The 25,430-nt window shown below is 42.0% G+C and overlaps 1 protein-coding gene across 10 annotated transcripts in view; it reads left to right on the top strand.

The window, feature by feature from the left end:
* SEMA5B (semaphorin 5B) overlaps positions 1 to 17,674 on the top strand; it is a 333,647-nt gene extending 315,973 nt beyond the window's left edge. For 7 of the 10 annotated variants that reach the window (XM_033162647.1, XM_033162615.1, XM_033162631.1 and 4 more), the window contains 6 exons: positions 46 to 216; positions 675 to 824; positions 2,791 to 2,835; positions 6,047 to 6,252; positions 9,071 to 9,097; positions 16,352 to 17,674. In XM_033162647.1, the coding sequence (XP_033018538.1) occupies positions 46 to 216; positions 675 to 824; positions 2,791 to 2,835; positions 6,047 to 6,252; positions 9,071 to 9,097; positions 16,352 to 16,507 (755 nt within the window). In that variant the 3' untranslated portion in view covers positions 16,508 to 17,674. Of the gene's footprint in view, positions 1 to 45; positions 217 to 674; positions 825 to 2,790; positions 2,836 to 6,046; positions 6,253 to 9,070; positions 9,098 to 10,304; positions 10,371 to 15,822; positions 15,893 to 16,351 lie in introns of those variants that run through there. The other 3 variants (XM_033162663.1, XM_033162669.1, XM_033162656.1) reach the window with 3 other exon arrangements.
* Positions 17,675 to 25,430: the final 7,756 nt, after the last annotated feature.

Below are 25,430 nucleotides of genomic sequence, written 5' to 3'. Positions count from 1 at the left end.
AGTATGCCTGCATCTTTGCATTGTTTTATTTTGAATGATCCTTAGTGAAAGGTTCGTGGTCCTGCTGGACTCCTTGGTCTCAGTGCTCAGCAACTTGTGGAGGAGGGCACTACCAGCGCACACGAACCTGCACCAACCCAGCGCCCTCTAATGGGGAGGATATCTGCATTGGGCTGCACACCGAGGAGGCACTGTGTAACACACACTTGTGTGAAGGTAGCCCTGTTGTTGTTATTCTGTATAATGCCATCAGTTTTGGATTTATGTTCTTTAAAAAATATATGTTTTCATAATGCATTTGATATTTTCAGGACTGATGTAATTCTTCTGTTGTTCTTCAAATGTAATTTTGAAATAGATTAATAAATAGAGATAGATAGATAGATAGATAATGTCTGTTCCCAAACAATAGCTCGGTTGAGAAGACGTTGCAGAGCATTTTTCCAAGTTCTGAATCACAGAACTTGACAACTGGTTTTGTCATTTTTCAGTCTACTTGATGCTTCTCAAAACAGACTACCCCTGTTCATGGGGACATTATTTCTAAATGCTCAGTTGGGTTTCCATATTCAGAAACTATGCGACCTTTTGTCCTTTGTTTATCCCTCATGTTTTTTTCTTGGCTTGACATTGTGATCATCCCACATGCTTAAGTCTTACCTCTTATTCTTAAGGAGGTTGGTCCGAATGGTCTGAATGGAGCTTGTGTAACGAAGATGGGATCCAGTATCGTAGTCGTTACTGTGAAATCCACAATCCAGGATCTTCCCAATGTGCTGGGAACAGCACACAATACCAGGACTGCTTGTACAATGAGATCCCAGGTGGGTACAACTTCGCATGCTAAATGAACAAGGAAAGGGCTCGGTTTAGAGGGCTCCACTAATTGCTGAGATGGTTGGATGCCTTACTAAAAAGAACTGATTGCCACCTTTAATATTGATAGGATTGTGTTTTGTGAGGCAGTGAGCATATTGAATGCTGCCTAGTATTCCATTAGTTCAATTATGCAAAGAGAAGGCATCCTGTAAAAGGAAAGAGATTCAGGAGGATTTTTAGGATCCCATGTGTGGAAAGAAATGAAATGGCAATAACTTTGGTGTAGTTATAGACTATTTAGAATTATAGCTAACATCCATCTAGGGATGGGAAGGATTCTGTGACTAATAGATCTTATATAATCAGGGAGGTTTTTTTTATTTTGCACCACAGAAATTAAATACACAAGGCAAGTTGTGCTGGATTGGAAAAAATTAGAACCAGCATGCTGCTTCCAGCAGAGGACAGACAGATGTTCCTACGATGTCCCTGAGAAAGGAAAGAGTGTGACACTTCTGCTCATTATTTTGTATCTAGAGATATATGAACATGCAGGTTCTGTTCAGTTCCTGATATACCTATAGATTTGTCTAACACTTTAAAAAGCCACCTAAACCAGTGGTCCTCACTATATCTGATGGATGTAATTCAAGGTAACTGATCATTTATAGAATAAATTCTCAAAATAAACTACGCTATACAAACATCCTTAGATAGCAAGGTCGTCTGTGTCATGTCTGTGTCATACATTGGTCAAAATATTTTTGAATTGGATCATACGGTATTCACATTTATCCAGATATTTTATGACCACAACTTGCATGCCTCATTTGAGTCTTTTTAATATCTCTGTTTATATTTGCATTGTTCTTGCCAGAATTAAATAATAATAATAATAATAATATTTATTATTTATACCCCGCCCATCTGGCTGGATTTCCCCAGCCACTCTGGGCGGCTTCCAACAGAAATCAAATACAAAAATATCAAACATTAAAAACTTCCCTAAAAAGGGCTGCCTTCAGGTTTTTTCTGAATGTCAGGTAGTTGTTTATTTCCCTGACCTGTGATGGGAGGGTGTTCCACAGGGCGGGCGCCACTACCGAGAAGGCCCTCTGCCTGGTTCCCTGTAGTTTTGCTTCTCGCAGTGAGGGAACCGACAGAAGGCCCTCGGCGCTGGATCTCAGTGTCCGGGCTGAATGATGGGGGTGGAGACGCTCCTTCAGGTATACAGGACCGAGGCCGTTTAGGGCTTTAAAGGTCAGCACCAACACTTTGAATTGTGCTCGGAAACGTACTGGGAGCCAATGCAGATCTCTCAGGACCGGTGTTATGTGGTCCCGGCGGCCACTCCCAGTCACCAGTCTAGCTGCCGCATTTTGGATTAATTGCAGTTTCCGGGTCACCTTCAAAGGTAGCCCCACATAGAGCGCATTGCAGTAGTCCAAGCGGGAGATAACCAGAGCATGCACCACCCTGGTGAGACAGTCCGCGGGCAGGTAGGGTCTCAGCCTGCGTACCAGGTGGAGCTGGTAGACAGCTGCCCTGGATACAGAATTAACCTGCGCTTCCATGGACAGCTGTGAGTCCAAAATGACTCCCAGGCTGCGCACCTGGTCCTTCAGGGGCACAGTTACCCCATTCAGGACCAGGGAATCCTCCACACCTGCCCTCCTCCTGTCCCCCAAAAACAGTACTTCTGTCTTGTCACAGTTCTAAGGACACTTATTGTGTTGTATTTGGATAGTTTGCAATCCAGAAAATGTTCTCGTGCAATAGAGAGTATGTTCTTTTTAAAACTTTTTTTTCACTATATTACATTCTGTGTTTTTTGCCAAAGCTCTGGGAGGCTCTCCATTTGCTGCAGAGATTAACTTGCCTTGCATTGAGCAAAGGGATTTTAATTGCCTGCACAATGTCGCAGATGACAAAAATGACATTTTTCTCCCCACTGTTTTTCTCTTTGTTTAGTAATCCTGCCAGCCTCAAGCATTGACGAGAGCACGAACTGTGGAGGTAGAGTACAGCTAACTATAGATCTTATTTTTATCTTAACATGACTCCTCTTTTCTGGGAAGCATCAACCCAACCATTAATCTGCGCAGTTCACATCCCGTTGATAGCCTTAATTCCATTGGAGTCCGATTGTCTGAGGGGAGGAAGGGAGGGGAGGAAGTATCAGTGATTCAGTTTTCTGGTATAAGAATTTCATTTGGAGGAGGGAGCATCTCAGAATAATTAATTACCAGGGAAATCACAGTCCTTCCCACTGCAGCTCCTTTTAAAATGGACTGGAAAAGATGAAGAGAGATTCCTCATTTTCCTGAGCGCTTAGCTAATTGTAGAGTTGTCACTGAATTTCATTACAGTCATACCTCAGGTTGTGAACACTGTGGGTTACGTTTTTTTCGGGTTGCGCTTGCGCCAAACCCAGAAGTGCTGGAACGGGTTACTTCCGGGTTTCAGTGCATGCGCAGAATCAAAAGATCACGCTTTGCATGCACACAAGCGGCGCTGCAGGTTGCGAACGCTGCAGGTTGTGAACGTGCCTCCCGCACGGATCATGTTTGCAACCCGAGCGTCCACTGTATGGTATAAGCAATACATTGATACAGGTTCCGGTTCAGGAGAAACTTCCAAAGCTTTTAAGGAGAAGCAAAAAAGAATTTTGATAAGACTGGCAAAGTTTTTCAGGATGGTTCGAACACATCCCTTGTTAGTTGTATAAATATTTTAACTTCTTGAGCACTTTTGAATGTAGTGGGTGCTTCTGTGTTTGTCTCTCATTTACCATGCACAAAGGTCTATGTATGGTGTTTGCCACCTCCAGGAAGATGAGATTTGCACCCAACCACCTTTTGAAGTGAAAGTAGCCTTGGCTGCTACTGTCTCTCTCCCGCACAAGCATAAACGAGCATACCAAATCTCTCTCTCTCTCTCTCTCTCTCTCTCTCTCTCTCTCTCTCTCTCTCTCTCTCTCTCTCTCTCACACACACACACACACACACACACACACACAAAATATACACAACAACACATACCTATCTCCCTCCCTTTCTGTGTAAGAGCATTCCCACATCTCACTCCGCACCTCCAGGGGTTATCGAGGGTGGAGAGGGGGAGAAATGAATGCATGGGGATTGCTGCAGTAGTTCACAGTGGCCTGCGCACCAGTCACTCTCTGTACAAAAAGCATTACAGCAATGACAGAAAAGGCGAAACACTCCATTGGCAGACCTTCCCATCAAGTGTGTGTGACTGCAGGGGAAGCAATGGAATTAGGACTCCAGTTCCATTAGCAGCACAGTTGGCTTTCTGCGTCCCCCATTCCTCCTGCCAGGTGTGTGCCTCAGCTCAGGGTCTCCTTATTAACCTTATATTCATCATTATGCATTGGTATTGATATTTTCACTGCCCTCTTCTGCCATTGCAGTCTTATTTGTTTATATAATGCATGGGGATATTATTTATCCCTTAGCATCTCTGAATATCTGGCAAAGATATAATCATTAGAAATTCAGCCTGCTGCCCGATCACACATGAAACAAGAGGGAATCTGAGTTATGGGCAAAACCAGAAACATCAGCCTGCAGATTCATAGACTGCCCATGTTATTCAAACATTTAGCCAGGTGCCATGGAGGCACAGCTGAAAGGCAGAGAGACCTTACAGGACTGAGGATGAATAGTTTTCAGGAATCAGCTGCTCAGTACCAGAGCACCAGAGAATTCTTAGCACCTCACCAACTACAACTCACCTTGGCAAAAGCCACGAATTGAAGTGTTACATTGATGCTGAAAGTAGGAGCCTAGGAAATCTTATCCTCAAGTGACTTTTCAACTTTATGATTCTTAGAATTTGTCACTAGCTTTTGTTGTTGTTTGCTCCTTTGCATTCCTCTTTCTCAATAGAATCTCCTTGGTAACCCACTGGAATGGAAGCGTTTTGAAATCTATATGTCTACTTATTTGTGTTGGGGAATGTTTTATGCACCAGGAGCTTTCTTCTTTGAAATCTTTACGGGGTACCTGCATCAGTGGTGTCAGCTTCCAGCTGGGGTTCTGCTTTCATTGCTCACCAAGAAACCAAGCCAGGCAATATTCAGTGTCATCCCTTGTTTTTGCCACCTCCTGTTTTTTTCTCCCAGGAGGCTCCGTTTCTGTGGCTAGTGGCTAGAGTATCAGGAAGAGCACATGCAGGCTTTCAGTAAAGAAGGCAGCATGACCATTCCTTCTCAGAGATGGCTGGAGAAGCAGAACCAGGCCGGGGTGGGAGGGTGGGGAACCCTGTATCCTTAGCAGCCAGCATATATTGGAGGCAGCCAGGGGGTGGCTTGTGCAATGCCAAGCAGGTCCCCTGCCTTGGCTGCCCTGAGCAGAGGTCTCATAGAAAAAGCAATGAGCTCTTCTCCTTCTTGGTGGTGGTAGCATTTTGCAGGCTTCCATCCAGTGCTAGCACGAGCGCTCAGCATCCTTGGGCTTCCAGAGTCCCAGAGCCCTGGAATGGCTACTGCTGAAGCCTGTTCTAGGCCCCTTTTAAAAATACCTATTTTTCATCTGAGCACTTAGCAATCATATTTGTGTCCCTGACAGTCTGGGGCATTGTGGAAATTTTAATGGCAGGTAGATGTATCTGCTCAGAATCCTGCCACTACTCCCTGTCACCCACTGCCAGGTAAATCCCCTGACAGAGGAGGGGCCCACCCAAGGGAACTTTGCCAAGAACCTCCTCAAATAGGGAACCAGCCTAGACCTACCACACCTTATCAGCCACCTCCACTTATTCATTCCTTGTGCATTTTAGGTAGGTCAGAAGGCCTTTCTTTCTTCTGATTTGAGAAATTCTGAGTTTACCACCCACCTCCCAATTTCCATGACATGCACATTCTTTGGAACCTGCTGCTGTGTATTGTTTGTATACTTCATTTCTCTGCCTGTCAGCTTAATGTTTAGTTTCAGTATCAATTGGAGGAGAAAGGAATAGCTTTAAGAAAGCAGCGTGTGATGCCACTGAAGCAGAACTGTGATGAGCAGACTTGATAGTAAGGGAAGGAAACGTCTGTTAGTGGGTGTTACCATGCAAGACACTGGCTTCTTTCAGAAACACATTTTCCTTATGCCTCGGAAACAGAAAATCACCCTCTCGAGCAGCTTATTGTTGTTGAAAGTGTTTTTGTTCTTGTTTATGTCTCTAACCACAGCATCTCTTACCACCCTTTCTTCTCTAGGTTTCAGCCTCATCCACCTAATTGCCACAGGGGTCTCCTGCTTCTTTGGTTCTAGCCTCTTGACCTTTGTTATCTATGTGTACTGCCAGCGTTGCCAGAGGCAATCTCAGGAGTCAACTGTTATCCATCCCACCACTCCCAATCATCTCCATTACAAAGGCAACACAACTCCCAAGAATGAAAAATACACACCTATGGAATTCAAGGTAAGAGGCTTCATCTGCCCAAAGGTCTGTGTTACACACTGAATTCATTTGCAGCGCATCCCAGTGGCTCATAACCTTTGTTTGGTACAGTTTGCTTCAGCAAGTTTTCCCAGCACGCTTAAGAACTGAGCTACATGATCAGCTGAAACAGGTGGGGTAGGTAACTTTGCCATCTCTTTGACATGCAGGGAATTATGTGGAAGCACTGAAACTTTTCTGCAGAGCAGGAACTTTTAACACGTGGTTCTTCTGATTGTGTAGCTGGGCTCAAGCCTCAATGCAAAGAGCAGTGGTTGAAACTAAGTGATGTTTTCTTGCTGTGGTTGACTAGCCTGTTTCTCCATTGTTGAGTGAGCTTGCTTTCTCCATCACCTTCATTGCAAACATATATGCTAGGTAACATTACTAAGACATATTTCTGAAGTGCCATGGGTGTATCAATATTTAAATTGTGGAAATAAGCCCAGCACCCTACTGAAGGTTCAGGATTTAGATTTGGAACCATTGGGCTGTGCTCTGCTATGTTTGCATGTATTTCTACATACACAATACTGTATCATATCCTCTCCCATGGCCCATCCAAATTTTCTCCCATGTTGCTTCTCAGAAGGGATCAAATAATAGCTACATTTGTACAGTTCTTGTTTTTTCTTTATTGAATTTCCATACAGCCCTTCATCCAACAATCACATGACGGTTTACTGTATAAAAACACATAACAAGAAACTAAACAATAACCCCCATACCCACAGTTTAAAAGGCCATAGATTGTTATGATGATGGTGATGTCCATCACCTTTTTGTGACCACATTCTTTGCTTACTTAGAAGGCCTATCCAAAAGGGAGTTATCTCCAGAGTGTATTGGTTGCCTTGGCAACCTCTTTTTCAATAGAAATCTGGCATTTCTGCTTTCAAGAAATGAACCTGACAAGCTAGCAAGTATCCCAGTAGTAATTAACACATAATAAAGCACCCAGCATCTGTAATCAACAAAGTAACTTGTAGGGGAGGGGATACCTCTTAAAAGCAATTAATTAACTTGCAGAGAGCAAGAGCAGAAAGATTGCTGTTCATAGTTTTAAAAACAGGCAGCAGGTACAGAAAGTGGAGCAGGTTGCAATTAGGCCACTCATTGGATTTGGAGCTTCCTTGGCAAGTAAGGCGTCCAAATGGCCCTGGCGATAAAGAAAAAGCAAGAACGTTTTTAGGGATTTCTAAATTAGTACCACTGCATCGAAACAATTTTTAAAAATGTCCTTCTGAGCTGAAATATAGGTTTTGGCAACCGGAAGCAACCCTTCATCTTATCAACCTGTTTGTTTTTGGAGCCTGTTAGCTAAATTCTTCAGAAGCAGCTTACCTGACCTGCAGCTGCCAAATTCCAAATGAAAAATTTACTGACTGCCAACAAACAAATGGGGATAGATCACCCAGGCCTACCCAATTCTCTCAGGCCGTGTGTGGCAGTCCATTGATGGAGCTCCCTTGCCTACAGAGATGTATTCTTCCACCTGTGTGGAAGGGATCAACTCTGCATTTGAAGAACTGCCTTTCTCTCAAGTGAGAGTTTCCTTCTGTCCTTATTGGCAGTGGTGTCACAGGCAGTTACTAACCCTTGATAATCCTAAATCCAGCTCTGTTGCATCAATAATTATTTTGAAGTCTAGATTAACAAGCTACATGCCCAACAGATGTCTGGAAAAATAACAAGACCTCATTATTTCGAGAGCTGCACTGGCTAAGTTGGTCTTCTTTATCAACAACAATTTTTATTTTATTTTTTAGATGTAAGGAATTGCCCGTTTTGCTTCCTCACATAATTTCTTGCTTGTTTTCTGAGGGAAAAGGTTAATTTTCAAGGGAAGCTTAAATCTCCTAATATAACGACAAAATTGTATCCCAGAAATGGTTCAGTGCACATTTTTGGTGATGTGGATCTTGGTGGATGAGAAAGCATGTGTCAAAAGATCTTGAATCAACGAACAGCAATTTTCTCTTCACAAAAAATGAAATGCATGAAGCTAAGAAATTTAAACCTTGAGGTATACCTAGTTAGGGAAACTTAGAGGTCTCCTCTGACAAATTCAGGGGAATCCTATAGTACAACACACACACACACACACACACAGAGAGAGAGAGACTGTATCCCTTCAGAGTGTGGATGGGAGATTTTATGACTGCATGCTCCCCATTTCTAAAACTTCTCTAACATAAGCGTGTTCTCCAAGTGAGCCTGCTGCCCTCAGGTGCCTTGTCAGTGTTGAAATGGGGACCACCAAATCTGTCCTTCTGCTCAAGCAGTAAAATGTGTTTGACCAGCCCTGTTCTGTGGGCTTGCATGCTAGACTTAACGTGATGTCCGGACTTGCTCAGTTGCTTATTTGTGACTCTCCACCTCATAAACCAGGCCTCAGGAATTTGACTCTTTGAAGTTCTCATGAATCCTGAATACATGTGTCTATGTTCATCCATTGTCTTTGCACACTAAGAAGCCATCTGGTTTGCGGGTGCAGTTGCAATATAGTTGGCGAAGGGCAGGGAGATACTTATTCTTCCTTACTTAAAGTCAACTCAGAGATGCTTTGCTCCTTGTGAAATTATTTTGCCTGATATAAGAAAAAAAAAGTTTTGGAAGATTGCATTGGCAGAAAGTTGGAGGAGGGTTAATAAGAAAGCACTTTTGTTAAGTGCAAGTCAGCGTGAACTTGTAGAAGGTAAATCATGTCACACAAATTAGATTCTTCCCTCCCCTGCTTCTCTTTTTCCCCACCCCTTTCCATTCTTTTGGCTAATTAAATAAATATTGATCTTTACAGAAAGGAAAACACAATCTGGATCCTACTGTAAGTTTCTGATTGTTTCATTAATTTGAGGTATTTTCTTGGTCCTGAAATCATTCATCCCCTTCCACCCACCTACCCAGTAAGGTCATTCCTGTATAGGAAGGGGTCTTTAGCATCTGATTCAGTGCTATGCAGAAGCATCATAGTGGTAAGAATCCCTGACCTCAAATTTTGTCATGTACATTAGATAGATAAGGTGGGGTGGAGACATAAGGACTTGACAGATAGGTAGTAGAGAATGGGCTAAGGAAGGTAGTAGAGAATGGGCTAAGGAAGACTCAGAGGGCAGTAAAGGTGCAGTTAAGTGTGGTCCCTTCCAACTCGAAGTGGAGCTCAGCAAAGGAGTTGCTGAAGAAGTGGATCCTTAGAGGAGGAGAAAGAAATGGCTTATTTAACAGAGGAGTTAAGACTATTCTATCTATAGGGAACCACATGGTAGATACCACAGAGACAGACACACATTGGACTTCTAGACAATTGAGATTGTCTAAAAAACACAGAGGAGTGAAAAGGCGATTAGGAAGAGGACCCCATCTATATGGCAAAGTCACATTGGTTTTATACCTTTCATGACAGAAAATTCTGGAAATGGTAGTTTTGTCAACATGCTGTGATTTATAAGAGATCTCTTCCCCCACACCACCACCCATCCCACATCAGGTGTACAATTTTCAAGGAAGAGGGACTGTAAAGTCAGTTTAAGTCTACAAAATGGATATGACCAGGTGTCAGGGCAGGGAGATTTCAAGGTGGATCTGACACTTAGACCTGACACTGTTTGGAACAATGGAATCTGCTGTGTTTGGTGGGTGAGTGCCTGCCGGCTAGGCAAGATAAAGCTCGTGTTCTGTGCTTGATGTGCCAAAAATTGTAATGTGTTGTTTGTTACAACTTACAGCGAGGATGTTGTTGTCTCACACAGTAATCAGGAAGGCACAACAGGTTAGAAAATGGGAGATGGAATGTTATCCAGAATTTCCCGGAGCTCTGCCATTCCTTCAATTCTAAATGAATCAAAGTGGTGGTCAGACAGGGCACCCCTAACACTTCTGACATAGTGGGAAGGGGAGCAGAGGGTTAACAATGGACTATGATGATAAAGAGGTTTCCAAAGCCATCTCTAGTATTTTATTTTTGTTTCTTCAAACCTCCCTGTTCAAAAGCTGTGCTTTAGCCACAGCCTATTTCATCTGTGTTTTAAGCACAGCATATTTCAAAGAAAGCAAGATCTAATGACAAGGAGGTGGAACCTGCATGAGGGTGATTCGGGCATTCAAGTACATATGGATGAGATGTAAATGCTGTTGATGGCAGTAACCCATCGATCATTTCACTGATAACCTGCCAAGACACTGATGATTCAGAGGGGGGGGGATATATTCTGCCTGCTTTGTGCAGAATATTCTGGGTTCTGCTGTCAGATCTTTTAGCCAAGGTTGTGGGCGAATATTTCAAGTCATCTAATCAGCCATTCATGTTCCATTAATTAGCAATAGCTTATTCAGTCCTTTGATGATGTTGTGTTCTCTTCAGCACGAATGCATATTGTAATAGGAGTTGTTTACATCATGCATTAGGTTGCAGCTCCTTACGCCATTCCCTGCTCAGCCAGGTTGTTTGGGCTGTAATAGCGCAAGCTATTAAAACATAAGCACCTGCTGTTTTAGATACTGCGCTTCCAAGTGAGAGTTCCAAAAGGGCCATACACACAAGCAAGGGTTATCAGTCTGCTGGTAATCATGATTGTAATGATCCATGGTATGGGGAAAGGGGTTTTCTGTCCTGCCTATATATTGGCTGATCATACTCACGAGTTGCCAACCAGCTGAGTGAGGAAAAGACACACACCCCATGCAGCCCCAAGGGCAAAATTGTGTGTGAGTATTCTCCTAAATTTAATTTTGCTGAGTATGCAAGTAGGCTTCACATGCAGGAATCTGGGATTTCTGCACTAAAAGCACAAAGAATGTTAAAAATCCCCAAACTGTAATAAATATAAATGAACAAGAAGATAGCTTGACCAAGCACCTTTCCCCCCTCATGCAGATGTTCTAGGTTCAATACATGGCATCTTGACGTAAAATATTTGTAGGTTGCAGGTCTGGGACCTAGGCTCAAAATCAGGGGTCAGCAAACTTTTTCAGCAGGGGGCCAGTCTACTGTCCCTCAGGCCTTGTGGGGGGCCGAACTATATTTTGGAAAAAAACATGAACGAATTCCTATGCTCCACAAATAACCCAGAGATGCATTTTAAATAAAAGCACACATTCTACTCATGTAAAAACACGCTGATTCCTGAACTGTTCGCGGGCCGGATTGAGAAGGCGATTGGGCCGATCCGGCCCCCGGGCCTTAGTTTGGGGACCCCTGCTCAAGATGTAACAGAGCTGTAACCATTCAGAGTAAACCATTCTTCCCCAACCTAGTGTTCTCCAGATATTTTATAGTGTAACTCTCACCACTGGCTGTGCTAAGGGAGGCTGGTGGGAGTTGGGAGTCTCCAGCTACTGGAAGGGCAGGCTGGAGCAGACAGTACTGTACTAGATGATTGCCTGAGATTATATAGTGGCTTCATATCTTCTTAAGATGTGACCTACTCAATCAGGAATAGGGGGTCCATCTAATCCAAAATCCTTTACCAACAGTGGTCAGCAGGAAGCCTCCAAACAATGGCAGTGGTCTTCCTCCGTTGTTTGCTCCACAGCAAACCAAACCAGAGCATCTCTGAACCCAAGGATACCATATATAGCGACCATGGCAAATACTGGTTGGCACATCATGCTAAGCCAAACCATAACATAGCAAGTATGTGCAAACTCCTAGAGAGCAGCTTGTAGTCTTCCCCAGTCATCCAAATCTCGACTCATAGCTCAGCACTTTTTCAAGCCTATCCATGAGCTGTAACCAAGGTTTGTTCACGGTTTACAGCTAGTTTGTGGCTAGTCTTAAGAGAGCTAGATCATGAGTAGAGAACAATATGGTAAACATCAGCTGAGCTCAGTGCAGCACATCAGCAAAAAAAAAAAAAAAAAAAGGACCAGGGAGAATGTAGAATTATACAGAACATATATGGTATCACATCAGACTTGTAAACAAAAGATGAATAATTGTTTGGCCAAACTGGCTCAGAACTCATAGAAACAGGTCCCAAGCTGTTCCAAGACAAGAGACTTGTCCTTTCCTGCCCTTGCCTCTGCTGCCAATACTCAGAGAAAAAAGAGCTTGGCAGGAAGAGGAAGGTGTCCTTTGGAAGAGGATCAGGAGCAAAGGGCCCAGTCATGTAGGGCTGCAAGGGAATGTCGCAGATTGTGAGCCAGGCAGGGTTAGTGAAGAAAAAGACACCAATAAAAGGGGATGGTTGGAGCCTAGAACCACTGGTGCTTAGAAATGCCACAATGAATGGGTGGCTCTTGGTGACGGGGGAATGAAGCAATAGGAAGTGTGTTTGTGTGTGAGAGGGAGGGAGGGAGGATTTGCAAAATACAGCCTTGCAACTTCCAGTTACAGGAATTATTTCAGGTTGCAAAGAGATCTCCACAATATAGCCTTCCTTCTGTCAACAGAAAGAAAGCCAGTTTCATCAGTCTGGTGCAGTACCCTTGGTGAAAGGGATATTGAATTGTGTGATATGTGGTTCATTAACCACCCAGAGATATACACCTAGATGCTGTAGGGAAAATATCAGTGCTGGAGACCGGGAAACAGCCTCTGCTCTCCTCCCATCCCCTGAAGAATAATAATTTCAGAAGAAGCGGCAATCTAAAAAAAAAATCGGAGGACCTTCCAGCTGTGAAATGAGAAATAAAACTAGAAGGGGGGTGTGATGTTCCAAAGCACTGCCTGACTTCTCAACGTCTTGTTCCCTTGTGGATGGTCATTTTTACTGCTGCTGAAAATAACACTTGCGGGGTCCAGGGAGGCAGAGATAGCATAGAAGACTTTGAACCACCTTTCCTTTCCCAGGAGGTGTTTGCAGCTGGGCTAGGCACGTGCTTGTGGAGTTTTTTACCCTTCTATCCCTTAGAAAGCGCAAGATGGCAATCTCCTATCTTTTAATTTGATAGGTTGCTCTTTCACTTTTACTGGCTGTTTTCTTTCCTCACCCTTGATTCCCATGTGTGGGCTGGCAGAAGCAGTGATACAGCCAAGCGAGAACTTCCTTCCTGTAGTGACCCTTCTGTTGTGCATCGTTTGAAGCTGCAGCAGCAATCTGTTTACAGTTTAGCCATCATTCAAAAGCTGGATGAATTGCAGCAGTCTGGAAAGTTAGTAACGGTTTCTCCTCGAGACCCATCTCTTCACCGCGTGGCTTTAAAATTGAGACCCTTGGCTAGATTAGCAAATCATTTATTTCATCCCCTCAACCCTCCTCCTCCTCCCTCCCCCCCCCCCCCCGCAAAAAAGTGAAATGCAAATTTTGGTTCTTATGATTTTCATGTGTAACAAAGCTCCCCCCCCCACCTTCAGGCATTTAAGAATGTTTGCCGCTTGAGTGGCAAAGCACAGTTTTCAGTGGGCAGAGTCTGATATGAAAGGGAATAGTTTGCAGGTGGGAAACAGCATTATTTTTATTGTATTATCCCGCAGCTCTAAATATCACTTTAAGGGATGCTTGATTTACATAATGCCTGCTAGGAAGAGAAAGCACGGAGACTTACTGAGGAGGAACAAAAAGGATTTAGCAGTACAGCTTAGCTGAAAGCTATTAGTCTCTTCCCCTGACCCTCTTTAATTCATTGGGTCGAGTCAAATTGAGCAGTCAGCCATGCTCGGGAGGTGTGGCTCTCATGCAGTGAAGATTACACCGGCAGAGCAATGATGCATCTTACAGAGGTGTCATTACCTTATGGCAGCAGCGGCAGCTGCAAGCCAGGCAGGCTTGTCACATTCGTCTTATTTAAGATCAGTGGATGCTGCCACTTAAGGGTTTGAATGTTTGCCTCTGTCAAATTTATGTGGCATATTAGCAGCCATTCACTAGCTTTGAATCTTTGCCGTCTGCTGTGCTGCAGTATAAAGTCAGGAGTGTGTTTCTGTCGTTGGGACGTTCCAAGCAAAACCTGCCTTTGGCTTTGACCACTTATAGTGCAGGCCCTTTTGTTATCTTCAGGCAGGATATAAGGCTCCCCACCCACACACACAAAAACACAATTGAAGGTTTGATAGGCCCACTATTACATGTACCCTCATCCTCTCTTTTCCCCACTTTTCATTCTGGTCTGGGTTTTGTATCATATGAGAAGGCTTTAAAGCCCCTCAACCCTTGTTTGACCAGAGTTGGTACAATCATAGAATTGTAGAGTTGGAAAGGATCCTAGGGTCACCTAGTCCAACCCCCTTTCAATGCAGGAATTTCAACTAACGCATCCAAGACAGATGGCCATCCAACCTCTGCTTAAAAACCTCCAATAAAGGAGAGTCCACAATCACCTGAGTGAGTCCACTCCACTACCTACACAGAAAAATACAGGAGATGTTGTTATGACCAGTGAGGTGGCTTACAAGGTCTTTAGGTGGCAGGGATGGAAGTGGAAGAGGGGGATGCTCAGTCAGTATCAGGCAAGCACATGGCTGTTGAGATAGTCTCTGTTGTATATTGTGGAGATTTGGAGGCGGTCCCTATGCATCTTGATTGTGCAGGAAAAACACCTTTGATTTTTGTTTGTTTTATTGTGGAACACTTTAGAGATCAAGGTGTAAAACAGCCCTTCCATGCATAGAAGACTCATTCTCACACAGAAAGGCACTTTTGGGTTTAACCCACTTTCCATCTCCTGTCTAAAAGCTTCATTGTGTCTAGTGCAGCAGTGGGCAGAAGGTAGATCTGTATCTACTGGTATCTATCTGGGTGATTTCAAGGAGATCATCAATTTCTTTTGTTCTTTAATAACCAAATTAACTCCCTCCCTTCCTAAATGATACTCTTGAAATGAAGAAAGGAGGAGTGTCATTGTTGCAGGTGGTTGTGGTGGGGTTGCCATCATGAATAAACCTTTGTCAAGAACTTTCAGCACTGGCAAAACAAATGCCTTGGGCTCAGAATTCCTCGATTCTACATGCGTTCTCTGCAGCTGGCTCCTGTTCATGGGTTCTAGTAAAATATAAAGTCGCTCCTGCAAGCAAGAAATCTGCCCCCCGCCCCCTTCTAGTTTGACAGGAGGTGCTTTATAAAGAAAGATAATTGTACCTGATGCTATAGAATTGCTAGCGCTCAAGTGGTTTTTGACCAGGTCAGTGACCTGGTTAAGAGATCACCAAGAGCTACACTTGTGGTCAGAAGAGGGCAAGATACTGTCTGTTTCATTTGTAATAGCTACATCAAGATTATGGAATTATATATTTTTTAATCCTTTGCAAAGATACTGTTTTTCACTGCTTCTTTTTCTGAATGTGTTCAAACGTGACTGACTTCTTTTTCCAGGCACAGAAAAATCTATCTTTCCAGCAGATAGATTAAACATGAGCTAGAAAAAGATAAAGGGTGTGTTGAAGTGACAGTCAATTTTTGCGCCATTGAAAGGAATTAATTAATAAATGCCCAGCAAAGGAGGGGGGGGGGATAAGAAATCCCTTATTTAAACATCAGCAATTAAAATGACACCTACATCCCACCTCCATTTTTTCTCCATGCTGTTGACAACTACTTGTAACTTTGTTGGTTGTTAATTTTCTTCAGCAATCCTTTTCCCCTCAAATGTGACCATGCCTTGTTACTTACACTGTAGCTTACAGAAGTGACACACTTAATATCGGGGGGTCCAAACCTGGATATCTACCAGTGGAGATGGAGATCAGGTAAATGTGCACCTGCTCTTCCAAAGCAAAAGAGAAATGCCCTTTTGGTTTACTCTTGGGAGGGAGCTAGAGTAAAACATGTAGATGGGACCCCAGTCTCAGTGTGTGCAGTTACTCCTAATTAGGCCCGGCATGGTTGCACAGTGGCGGGTGATGGAGGTGGTGGTGGAAACCATCAAACATCATGTCACCAATATGGGAAAGCCATGTCTGCAAATCTGGAGAAACCCATAGATCTTGGTTTGCAGTAGTGGTTTGGCTCAGATTGCCCAAAACACTGGCAAAGCCAGGAGGGGTTGTTGCCCTATCCACAAAAAGTTCTCTGTAGAGAGCTACAAAATACTTAAGTAGAGGGAAGGTACTAATATAAAATTGCATTAGAAAATGGAATATGTGAGCTTTTTAGACAAGGGAGGGAAAAGAGTGTCTCTATAAATTTCTCTGTTTTCCCTCCCACAGACACTTAACAAGAACAATTTAATACCAGATGACAGGACCAACTTCTATCCTTTGCAGCAAACAAATGTGTACACAACCACCTATTACCCCAGTACAATGAATAAGTATGACTACAGACCTGAGGCCTCCCCTGGAAGGAACTTTACCAACAGCTGATGATGGACACCAAGAACTGGATCGCTTCCTTTATGATTTTTATTTTTTAAATTGAGTTTATGGACCAAATATTGGCCCAGTCTCTAGATGTAAATATTATACAGTGGGCCTTTTATTTTCTCTTTTATCAGTGGTCTTACTTTTGAGTAGTACATCTCCTTAAGTGGACCTACTGCTTATGGACAATGGACCATCTTGCCTAAGATTTTTTGAGGAGCCCTCAGCTAGAGACATCACATACTGCTATGGATATTTATGGCTGGAGATGCCTTTGTGTCTGATGCCATGACAGTCCAAGAACCAACCATTATGTGCTAACTTTGTGTGGAATGGTACTTGGCTACCCAGCACCGCTTCAGAAACTCAGTGGACATGGAAAACCAATGCCTTCAACATGCTGAGATGTGTCCTTCATAAGCCTACTGGTTAATGGTAGTATGAATGTCATCCACAAGAGAAGCCTTATCGAACATTGTGCTCAAGATTCTGGTGTTTAGGTTTGGGGATTGATCAGTGTGTCATCACCATTTCCTGCCACACGTTGAAATAATATGCAGCCTTCAATGAAAAAAAAAAGCCTAGTGAGATAAACAGAACAAAGATAAGGTACTTCACGCAAAACTAATAGTTTTTGAGGGAAATGTAGGATGACGTTACCTGAAGTATAGGTTTGGGTGCTTGAAGCATGGGCTCTGGGTAGAAGAGAATTTATCCCACTGGGGAAAATATGATGAGTGGAACAAGAGCCATGGAATATCCTGATTTTGGAAGGGGTGGGGCAACTATTTTCTTTTAACTTTGATTGTGGTAGTCTCTTAAGGAGCTGCTAGATTGATGGCCTTGCTGTCCTTGTTGAAATCACCAAGCTTTGTGCTAATGCTGATTTTATTTTTTATAATTTTTTATTCACTTGGGAAAAAATGTTTTGAGTTCACTTTGTCTCTGAAGAATGTCTTCATAGCATAGTCTAACCCATAAAGCCTACTGCAGATTCCTTCAGTGTCTTCCAGCTAGTACTTCTCCATGGGAGTACAATGTGCACCATCAGTTGACAGTGTCCTTCTGTGTCTGAGCAAGAAGAAGAAAAAGTAATTCTGCTTCAGTAAAGGTAAAAAATGGGGTCTGTAGCCTTTTCAAATAATAATCCAGTCCAGTTTTGAAATGTTATTCTTTGTATATGTGTGATTGTGTTAGACCAGTGCAGAAGCCATGTTGTCTTTGGACAGGTGATTGTCTGACATTCATGTCTAGCCAATGCACACCACGCTTTAATGGACATTCCCAGTGTGTCTGGCAATGTGAGCGAGTTTGCCATTGTTGTTCAGCATAACTCCTGGTGCTAAGAGATGGGGACTGCCACAATGCAGAGGATGTAATAAGAGGGATGTAATAAGAGTCCCGGCATGAATGATGAACAATTCCAGAGCTTGGGGATTCTCCTCCATATCTTCTTTCAGCAATGACCACATCTATTTGCAGTTGCTGGCTTGACATTTGTCCAAGCTGTTTGTTTTAGATTCAGGTTCACTGTCTGGCAGCCGGACCTGTGCTCATTACTGTTGCCACCTTTAAAACACATTTTGGACATATAATCTGAATGACGGCATAGTCGAGACCATTAACACAGGCAGGATATGCAAACTGGTCAGTGGCTCTGTGTTCATGGGCTAGTTTGAATAGGAAGAGCAATCCAGTGCTGATGCCAACACCTGATGTTACCTTATGCAACCACATATCATAAAACATTGGTGCCTAAATTGTGAATGGTATCAGTGGGGCTGAAGTAGTCTGGATGAGTGCATGGGCTGTAGATTTTTTGGGGGATTTAGATATGCAACCTGCTGGGGTTTTGTTTTGGTTTTTGCTGTTTGTTTCCATGTGCCCATGATCGAGAACTTGATCAAATTGTTACAGACTCTAATCCAGACTCCTCTGGCGTTTCTGTTGCACACGAGGATCTTTTGAGTGCAAAACCTCCCCATTCACCTGCCAAAAGAAAGCTGCTGCACATGCAGATTGTGATTGGGACACTTTGTTCGTAATTGAGCTCTATCTGAGCCTCTATATTGCGTAAGAAATTGCTGGATCAGCGTCACTGTTTCAGAGGGTGCTGCAAAATTGTAATTTGTTTTGCAACAGTTCTTAAAAAGGTATATATGCAAATGAATTAAACCTTTTGTTCACTCTCTTTTGCCATAAAATAAGCCAGATCTATTTTTCAGTTAGATAAAGAGTAGAATTTATTTTATTACATAGAATATTTTCCCATTCTGGTTATGCAGCATATCTTTATTTCTCCAGATGCCAGAAATCAGGGCAGGCTAGGGGAGAGATATTTTTAGTTAGGATATTCCAAATTCATTCTTCCCAGGCATCTGAATGTGAAGAATGATACCCTTTCAAAAATATGAATGGCAATTGCAACGTGGGTGTGCAGATGTCATTTCAACAGAAAGCAGGGTGAACGGGTAGAAAAGAACATCTTGAACTTTTTAACATTCCATTAATGTTTGCATGGTAGTACAGTTCTTTAGGGGCAACATCTAATGCAAAATAAGAGCAGTTTCTTATCACATGGCAGGTTAATGACATAGTGACATTCTTGCACCCTATGTTAATTTAATTACACTTGGGGTTGTCATAATGGATGCTGTAGTACACAGTGGAAATGTATTTGGTTTGGCAGTGTTGCTTTTGACAGCAGGGCTTAGCCAGCAAGGAAACAAAGCCCTTCCCCAGTGTTTGATGTGGAAACTGAATATGCAAATGTTTGGGAATATCGTTCAGAGCACCAATGCATTTTTGCCATGGGAAAGAGACCCAGCTGAAGCACTGCCTTACATCTAGTGGGGCACTTTGCACAGAAAGTTTCTTTTGAAACTCAGGAGATTTCCTAAACCAGTTCTGTGTAGCAGGAAGCAGCCATTAAAGTGTCATCAAGTTGCATGCAACCCCAGAGGTGCTGTGAGGACTGTGCCCAAATTCTGTACGGTCAAGTACTACAAAGGATCTCTTACCCACTTTTTGTTTTACTTTTTTAAAAACCACCTTTATAAGCTTAGGCAACATCTACAAGATTCAGTTGAACAGATTTGAAACTAGGGCTTTCATTTTGAGAGGGGTATGTTGAACCCAAGGAGTGGGACAGAGATCAAAGAACACAGCAGATTCAGATTCTTTTAGAATGGAGGTTTGAATAATAGCAACCAACTCTTCACTTTCTCCGGGTGCAGGGAAGAAAATGGCTTTTCATATTTGGGTAGGAAGATGTTGTTAGCTTTTGATTTCAGAATCAGAACCTGTGGTTACTCAAATGTGATGAACGATCACCCTCGTGTTTTGTCTCTTTTTGAAAAAATAATAATAGCTTTTTGCAGGAAAGAAGTAAGAGCACTACAGCTGCACTGCTCTTATGCATTCTGATACAGCAGTTTCCTACAAGCTGCCATAGAACTCTCCCTCTCAGGAAAGGGGCAGAAGACATATGTATCATTTCATAGCTGTGGAACTGCTGCTGCTGCTGGAACTGTTAAAACGAATGTGGCTAAACCTTGATAGCAAGGGAGCTGCACATCATAGAAGTCCAGTGAGTGGAGAGTGCAAGAGATGATCTAAGTGAGTAACATTTGCTTATCCCAGTGCCCTCTACTGCCATAATGTGACTACAGAGAATGTTTAGACTGATAAAGAAGCAAAGCTTAATCACCATGCTATAGGGGAGCCCTACACAGATTTGCTTTCTCTTTCTGGCAGCACCAGTTGTGATGCAGTTTCTTGAACCTGATGTTTTGCCACTTCTGCCAAACTAGTAGTGCAGCAATCAAATCTGCCCTTTTGGTTTCTGAGGCTTTATATTTTAACAAATATACACTGACTTTATTGTTGCAAAGCTAGTTAAGAAACCCTGCTCTTCAATAATATGCACATTCTAATAGAGAAGGGGGAGAACCTTCTTTATGTTAAAAGTAAACCTTTGAAGAATAATGAGATAATGGCATTGGAAAGAAGGTGATTTGAGTGTTTATTCATCTTTTGCAGTGGCTCACCTATGACTTATGAGTTATACATGTGTACCTGCTGCCTTATTTTTTATTTTATTTTAGAGAATGAACTTAGATGAAGATCTGTGTAGGAAGTGGGTATGATTTGAATCCCTTTGCAGGGCAGGGGTATAATTTAGGATTGCTCCCCCATTCTAGCATTACAAAATCTAATGTTAAAAAAAATTATATCCAGCAATCAAACTAATTAACTCAGTCCATTTAGTCACACCAAATGTGGGACTTTATTACACAAGCAAAATAAAAACGTAAAGTTCATCATAAAGTCCTGTTACTCAAATCCTGTGTATGTTTATATATTTATAACACATACAAATGGTATATGTACTGCTGAATGGTCTAAAAATAAATTTAGAATAATAAAAACAGCACTTGGACTTAGGGTAGGTTTCAAAGGGGAACCCGAAAGAGAAAATGGCAGACTTTAACAAAAAACTTTTCATAGATGAATGAATTTTGTTGTTCAATTAAAATTGAGGAGTTGACTTTGGTAGCTAGAACTGTTCATCTTCCCAGCCCACAAAAAATCCATTCCTGTTAAGAATGGCAAAGTAAACAATGTTTGTATTTGCTCATACTTTATGAATAAACAGTCCAAATTGACTTAGTATATTGGTCCTATTGTTTTTAATTATCAGTAGAGGTGTGTGTAAGAAAAAACTAAGAAGGAATAATAATATGAACTGGGCTCCTTTAGTTCCAGTTTCATTTATGTATTACAGTAAGCCTGCAACTTTTAACTTTTGCGCATTCAGCTATACATGCCTGGGGGGGGGGATGGGAAAATGACTTTAGTCATCCCATCCACCATTGAACCCAATGTGTTTTGAGTACATGTGGTTTTGGCTTCAAGCACGATCCCCAGACTGTAACCTCCACGCAAGTTGCGGGTTTACTGTACTGCAAAAATCAACTGCTTTCAACTTGGTTAGGTGGTATCGTAGATGCTCTTCTACAGGTAAATAAATACTCTTTCATCTTCTAGGCTACTATTCCAGGTTGAATGTAGTGGTGTTAAGGGGCTATAGAGTGAATTTAAGAAAAAATGGGTGAATTCTGACCTTGCGGTTGTTGGACGCATCCAACTTTACTTTCAGTATTCAGCGCACCCCAAATTTAGCCATCCCTATTTCTTTTTGCAGGACTTCATTTTGTACCTGCTGAAAATGAGTTGAGAGGCAGAAGGAACAGAGAGAAAGCTACATATATTAGTGGCTGTAGAGAGAGGGACTGGTATAAATGGTACTCAAGTTACCTTCCTGATTTTTTTAAGAGGTATGAAATGTCCTCAAGCTACAAAATAGGCTGTAGTGCACAGTAGCCTATGCACACAATACATTTTAATTTTAAGATCTCGCAAGACTATTTTTAATATCACATACTAAAACTATCCCTCCTGATTGGTTGTCAGTGTGAGGGACATCTTGCTATTCCCAGTGGGAAGAAAACTCCCATTGGTGCAAGAGAGAACTTTCATCCCACTGGAAGTAACAGGTGCAATTTTGATCCAAACAGCAGGAAGAGTAAACTGGTTAAAGCTCCGTTCCCACAAAAACACACCAGCCCCATCTAGTTTACCCTTGAGTCCTCTTTTAAGTTGAACTATTCAGGTGAAACCTCAAGCTATTTTCTGGAGAAGCATCCAGAAATTTTAACAGCATTTAAAGAGCCGGACAAATTCTAGAAACCTGCCAAAGAGAGATTCCTTAGGGGTGATCTCTGCTATTTATGCCAGATGTACTTTCCAGGAAACAATGCATTCTAAATTAGCAGCTGTATGTCTGGCTCCTAAGCACATTTGCCTGAAACCGAAACTCCACTATGCATGTGGAACATCATTCTTGCACAGGTAAGACAGTAGATTTTGTGCATCTTTTGCTGTGGGGTCTCTGGATCAGGAAAGTAAACCTCATGTATTTGAATACAACTATTTAGAATTGGCTAGCTTTTGTGGTAAGGCACTCGCACTGTCAACATGGAATCAGTGTTTCAATAGCCTAGGATAGAAAGCATGGGTTGCAATACAATAAAAAATTGTTTTCCTGCTTCTTTGTTATCTCAAATCCTTGCCCAGATCCAACTTGGAACCATCATTATTTGGAGGACACAACTCCCTTCCATCTCAGCCAGCATGACCACTGTGGGTGTTTGGACTGACCGCACTGGCAGGGCACCCAGTTTGGGAAGGCTATCCTAACATATTGTGAATCAGACACATTGTACCAATGGTGATATTTGCTTCCAAATACTTCCACTTGTACTAAAATAATCACATCCTGTCCATATATTTATTATATGGAAGGTTAATGGGTCTATTTCCCTCTAGGGGGTTTCTCTCGTCATATGAAAAATACCATCTATAAATAGGTCCTGAAAAGCACCAGCTTCCTTATTACATTATAAGCCTGCATTTACCAGTATTTGCAGTGGGTTCAGAGCTATTACACCGCTAAAGCAGAAAAAGCCCTGAGGCTTAATTTGAGCCAAGGCTCACTGGTGAATCATTTCAAACCATTGTCAGTGCAATGGCTTAGCCCTGGAATACCTACAGACAGTGTGCTTTTAACCATGTGCAGAATATTCCAGCCCAGTTTACTCACCAGTCCATCTCCCAGACCACAAGATGTGATGTCTTAAATAGGCATGCACCTCTTAGACACACCAGTGCTTGTATCAAATGTGAATACAGACCATTTTCTCCCATCTCCCTCTTCCTCTTCAGGATGAAGCTTTAAGAACACATAGATCCTTTGTTTTTAATTTGAAGGGCAAGTTTTTAAAGATAAGACCATGTTTACTGAAGGTCAATTCTTGATTGCGGGGAGCTGAGTCGCTAGTAAGAGGGATGTGTTGCAAGTTTACACTGAAGAATGCCATAAAGGCTTGAGGTCCAGAAAAGAAAAAAGTATGTAGAGGGCAGTCAGCTGCACAACTAACTACTCTCAGCCAGTATCCAAATGTGTGCATATTTGAAATGCAATCTAATTCATTTTTTAAAAGTAAAGCACGAGAAAACACAAATGGGACATGAAGATGGGAGATATCTCCACTCTATTTTGTAGCTGAAGTGGAGATAAATGACAGCTCTTGAGTATATAAATAGAGATAATTGTTATCACAACAACAAGAAGAGTATATGCCATGTGAAGCAAAATAGGAAAAAATAATATTATCAGACTCTGTTGTGAAGGCATAATACCCTTCCTATGCAACTGAACACAATGGTACCGTTAGAATAAAGGTGATGTATACTGTTAACCACTGCCTTTAGACACTGTGAATTTTAGGGGTGGGGTGGGCTTCTGTATTTTTATAAATTGTACTATGTAAAGAAGAATTAAGAAATAAAACTCAAACAACCTACTAAGCTTCTGAGTTGTTTGTCAGCAGTAGATGACAATGGAGTTTAAAGCTGTGGCTGAAGCAAAGGTGCTTAAAGAAATTTATCAATAGTAGCTTTGGGGCAAAGTCCTCATGTTGGTTCCAACTTTTGATGTAGACATAAAATTCCATTATCCATGGAATCCAAAACTTGCTAAATAAGATTAGGGTTCTGGCCACATTACTTCATCACAAGGGAGTAGAAAGGGCAGGTATTCCCTTCTGTGGATGAAGTTTAGAAACCGTCCCTTGATTTCAGAGTGTGTGCTTGAGAAACCACGTTGACACACATTCATCTGGATATCACAAAGCCAAATGATTTTCAGTAGCTACTAGAAATGCAGCTCCCAATATATTCAGATAATGAGAATACAGAACTAGTATGGAAGGTGATATTACAAATTATATAAATGATATAAATCAGAATTGCCTCTCTCTATGTGGTGGGGTGGGAGATGCCCCCTGGAACAGTTGTCAACTGTCCCTTAAGGTTTATTGTGGGATAGGAGATAATTTATTTCCTGTCTGAAATACAAAGTAAAGAAATAAATGCAAAGTAAGTTGTGATGATAAAAAAGACATGAAGAAAAAAATGTTCTGGGGGTAAGCAGGGGCAACCCAAACATCCTATGTAAGTCTGAAATCACTAGAAGGACAGATCCTGAAGTTGAGGCTCCAGTACTTTGGCCACCTCATGAGAAGAGAAGAATCCCTAGAAAAGACCCTGATGTTGGGAAAGATGGAGGGCACAAGGAGAAGGGGACGACAGAGGATGAGATGGTTGGACAGTGTTCTCGAAGCTACTAACATGAGTTTGGCCAAACTGCGAGAGGCAGTGAAGGATAGGCGTGCCTGGCGTACTCTGGTCCATGGGGTCACGAAGAGTCGGACACGACTGAACGACTGAACAACAACAACAACAAGTCTGAAATAACCACTGAAAATAAATTTGATTCTGAGGAGGACTACACAGGACACTTATCCCCTGGAGAAACAAAAGGTAAAACAACCTACACTGGACAGATACTTTTCAGAAAGAAAGAGAAAGATTGGTTGCACAGGAGACCTTCTACCCAAGTAACCATTGGATACAACCCTATACAAAATTAATATATCTTAATCCATGATCCATTGAAAAAAAACGCATTAATTCCTACAAAAGCTAGTCAATTAAACAATCCATACTTCATTAAATCAACTGGAGGCACATTTCAATCCATTACTTAGACAATCAGCATTTAAATAAATCATAACTATGTTTAGCAATCAGCTAAAGAAAACTTAGTCATTAAAAACCCCCAATTAACTGGCCTACTATTAATTCTAATTGATTTCCCCCCAAGAGTAATACATTTATAGGAACTCTATTGTCGCAAATTAATGTTTCTAATACAAAAAGCCAAAGGAAAACATTCATCGCATGTTCACTTTTACTTAACTCAAATTCATCAGTTCATTATGCTGCCAACTCATTGTAGATA

This window comes from Lacerta agilis, chromosome 1 (genome assembly GCF_009819535.1).
Source record: "Lacerta agilis isolate rLacAgi1 chromosome 1, rLacAgi1.pri, whole genome shotgun sequence".
Lineage (NCBI taxonomy): Eukaryota > Metazoa > Chordata > Lepidosauria > Squamata > Lacertidae > Lacerta > Lacerta agilis.
Note: the sequence above shows the minus strand (reverse complement) of the source record. Positions and strands in the feature narration are given on the sequence as shown.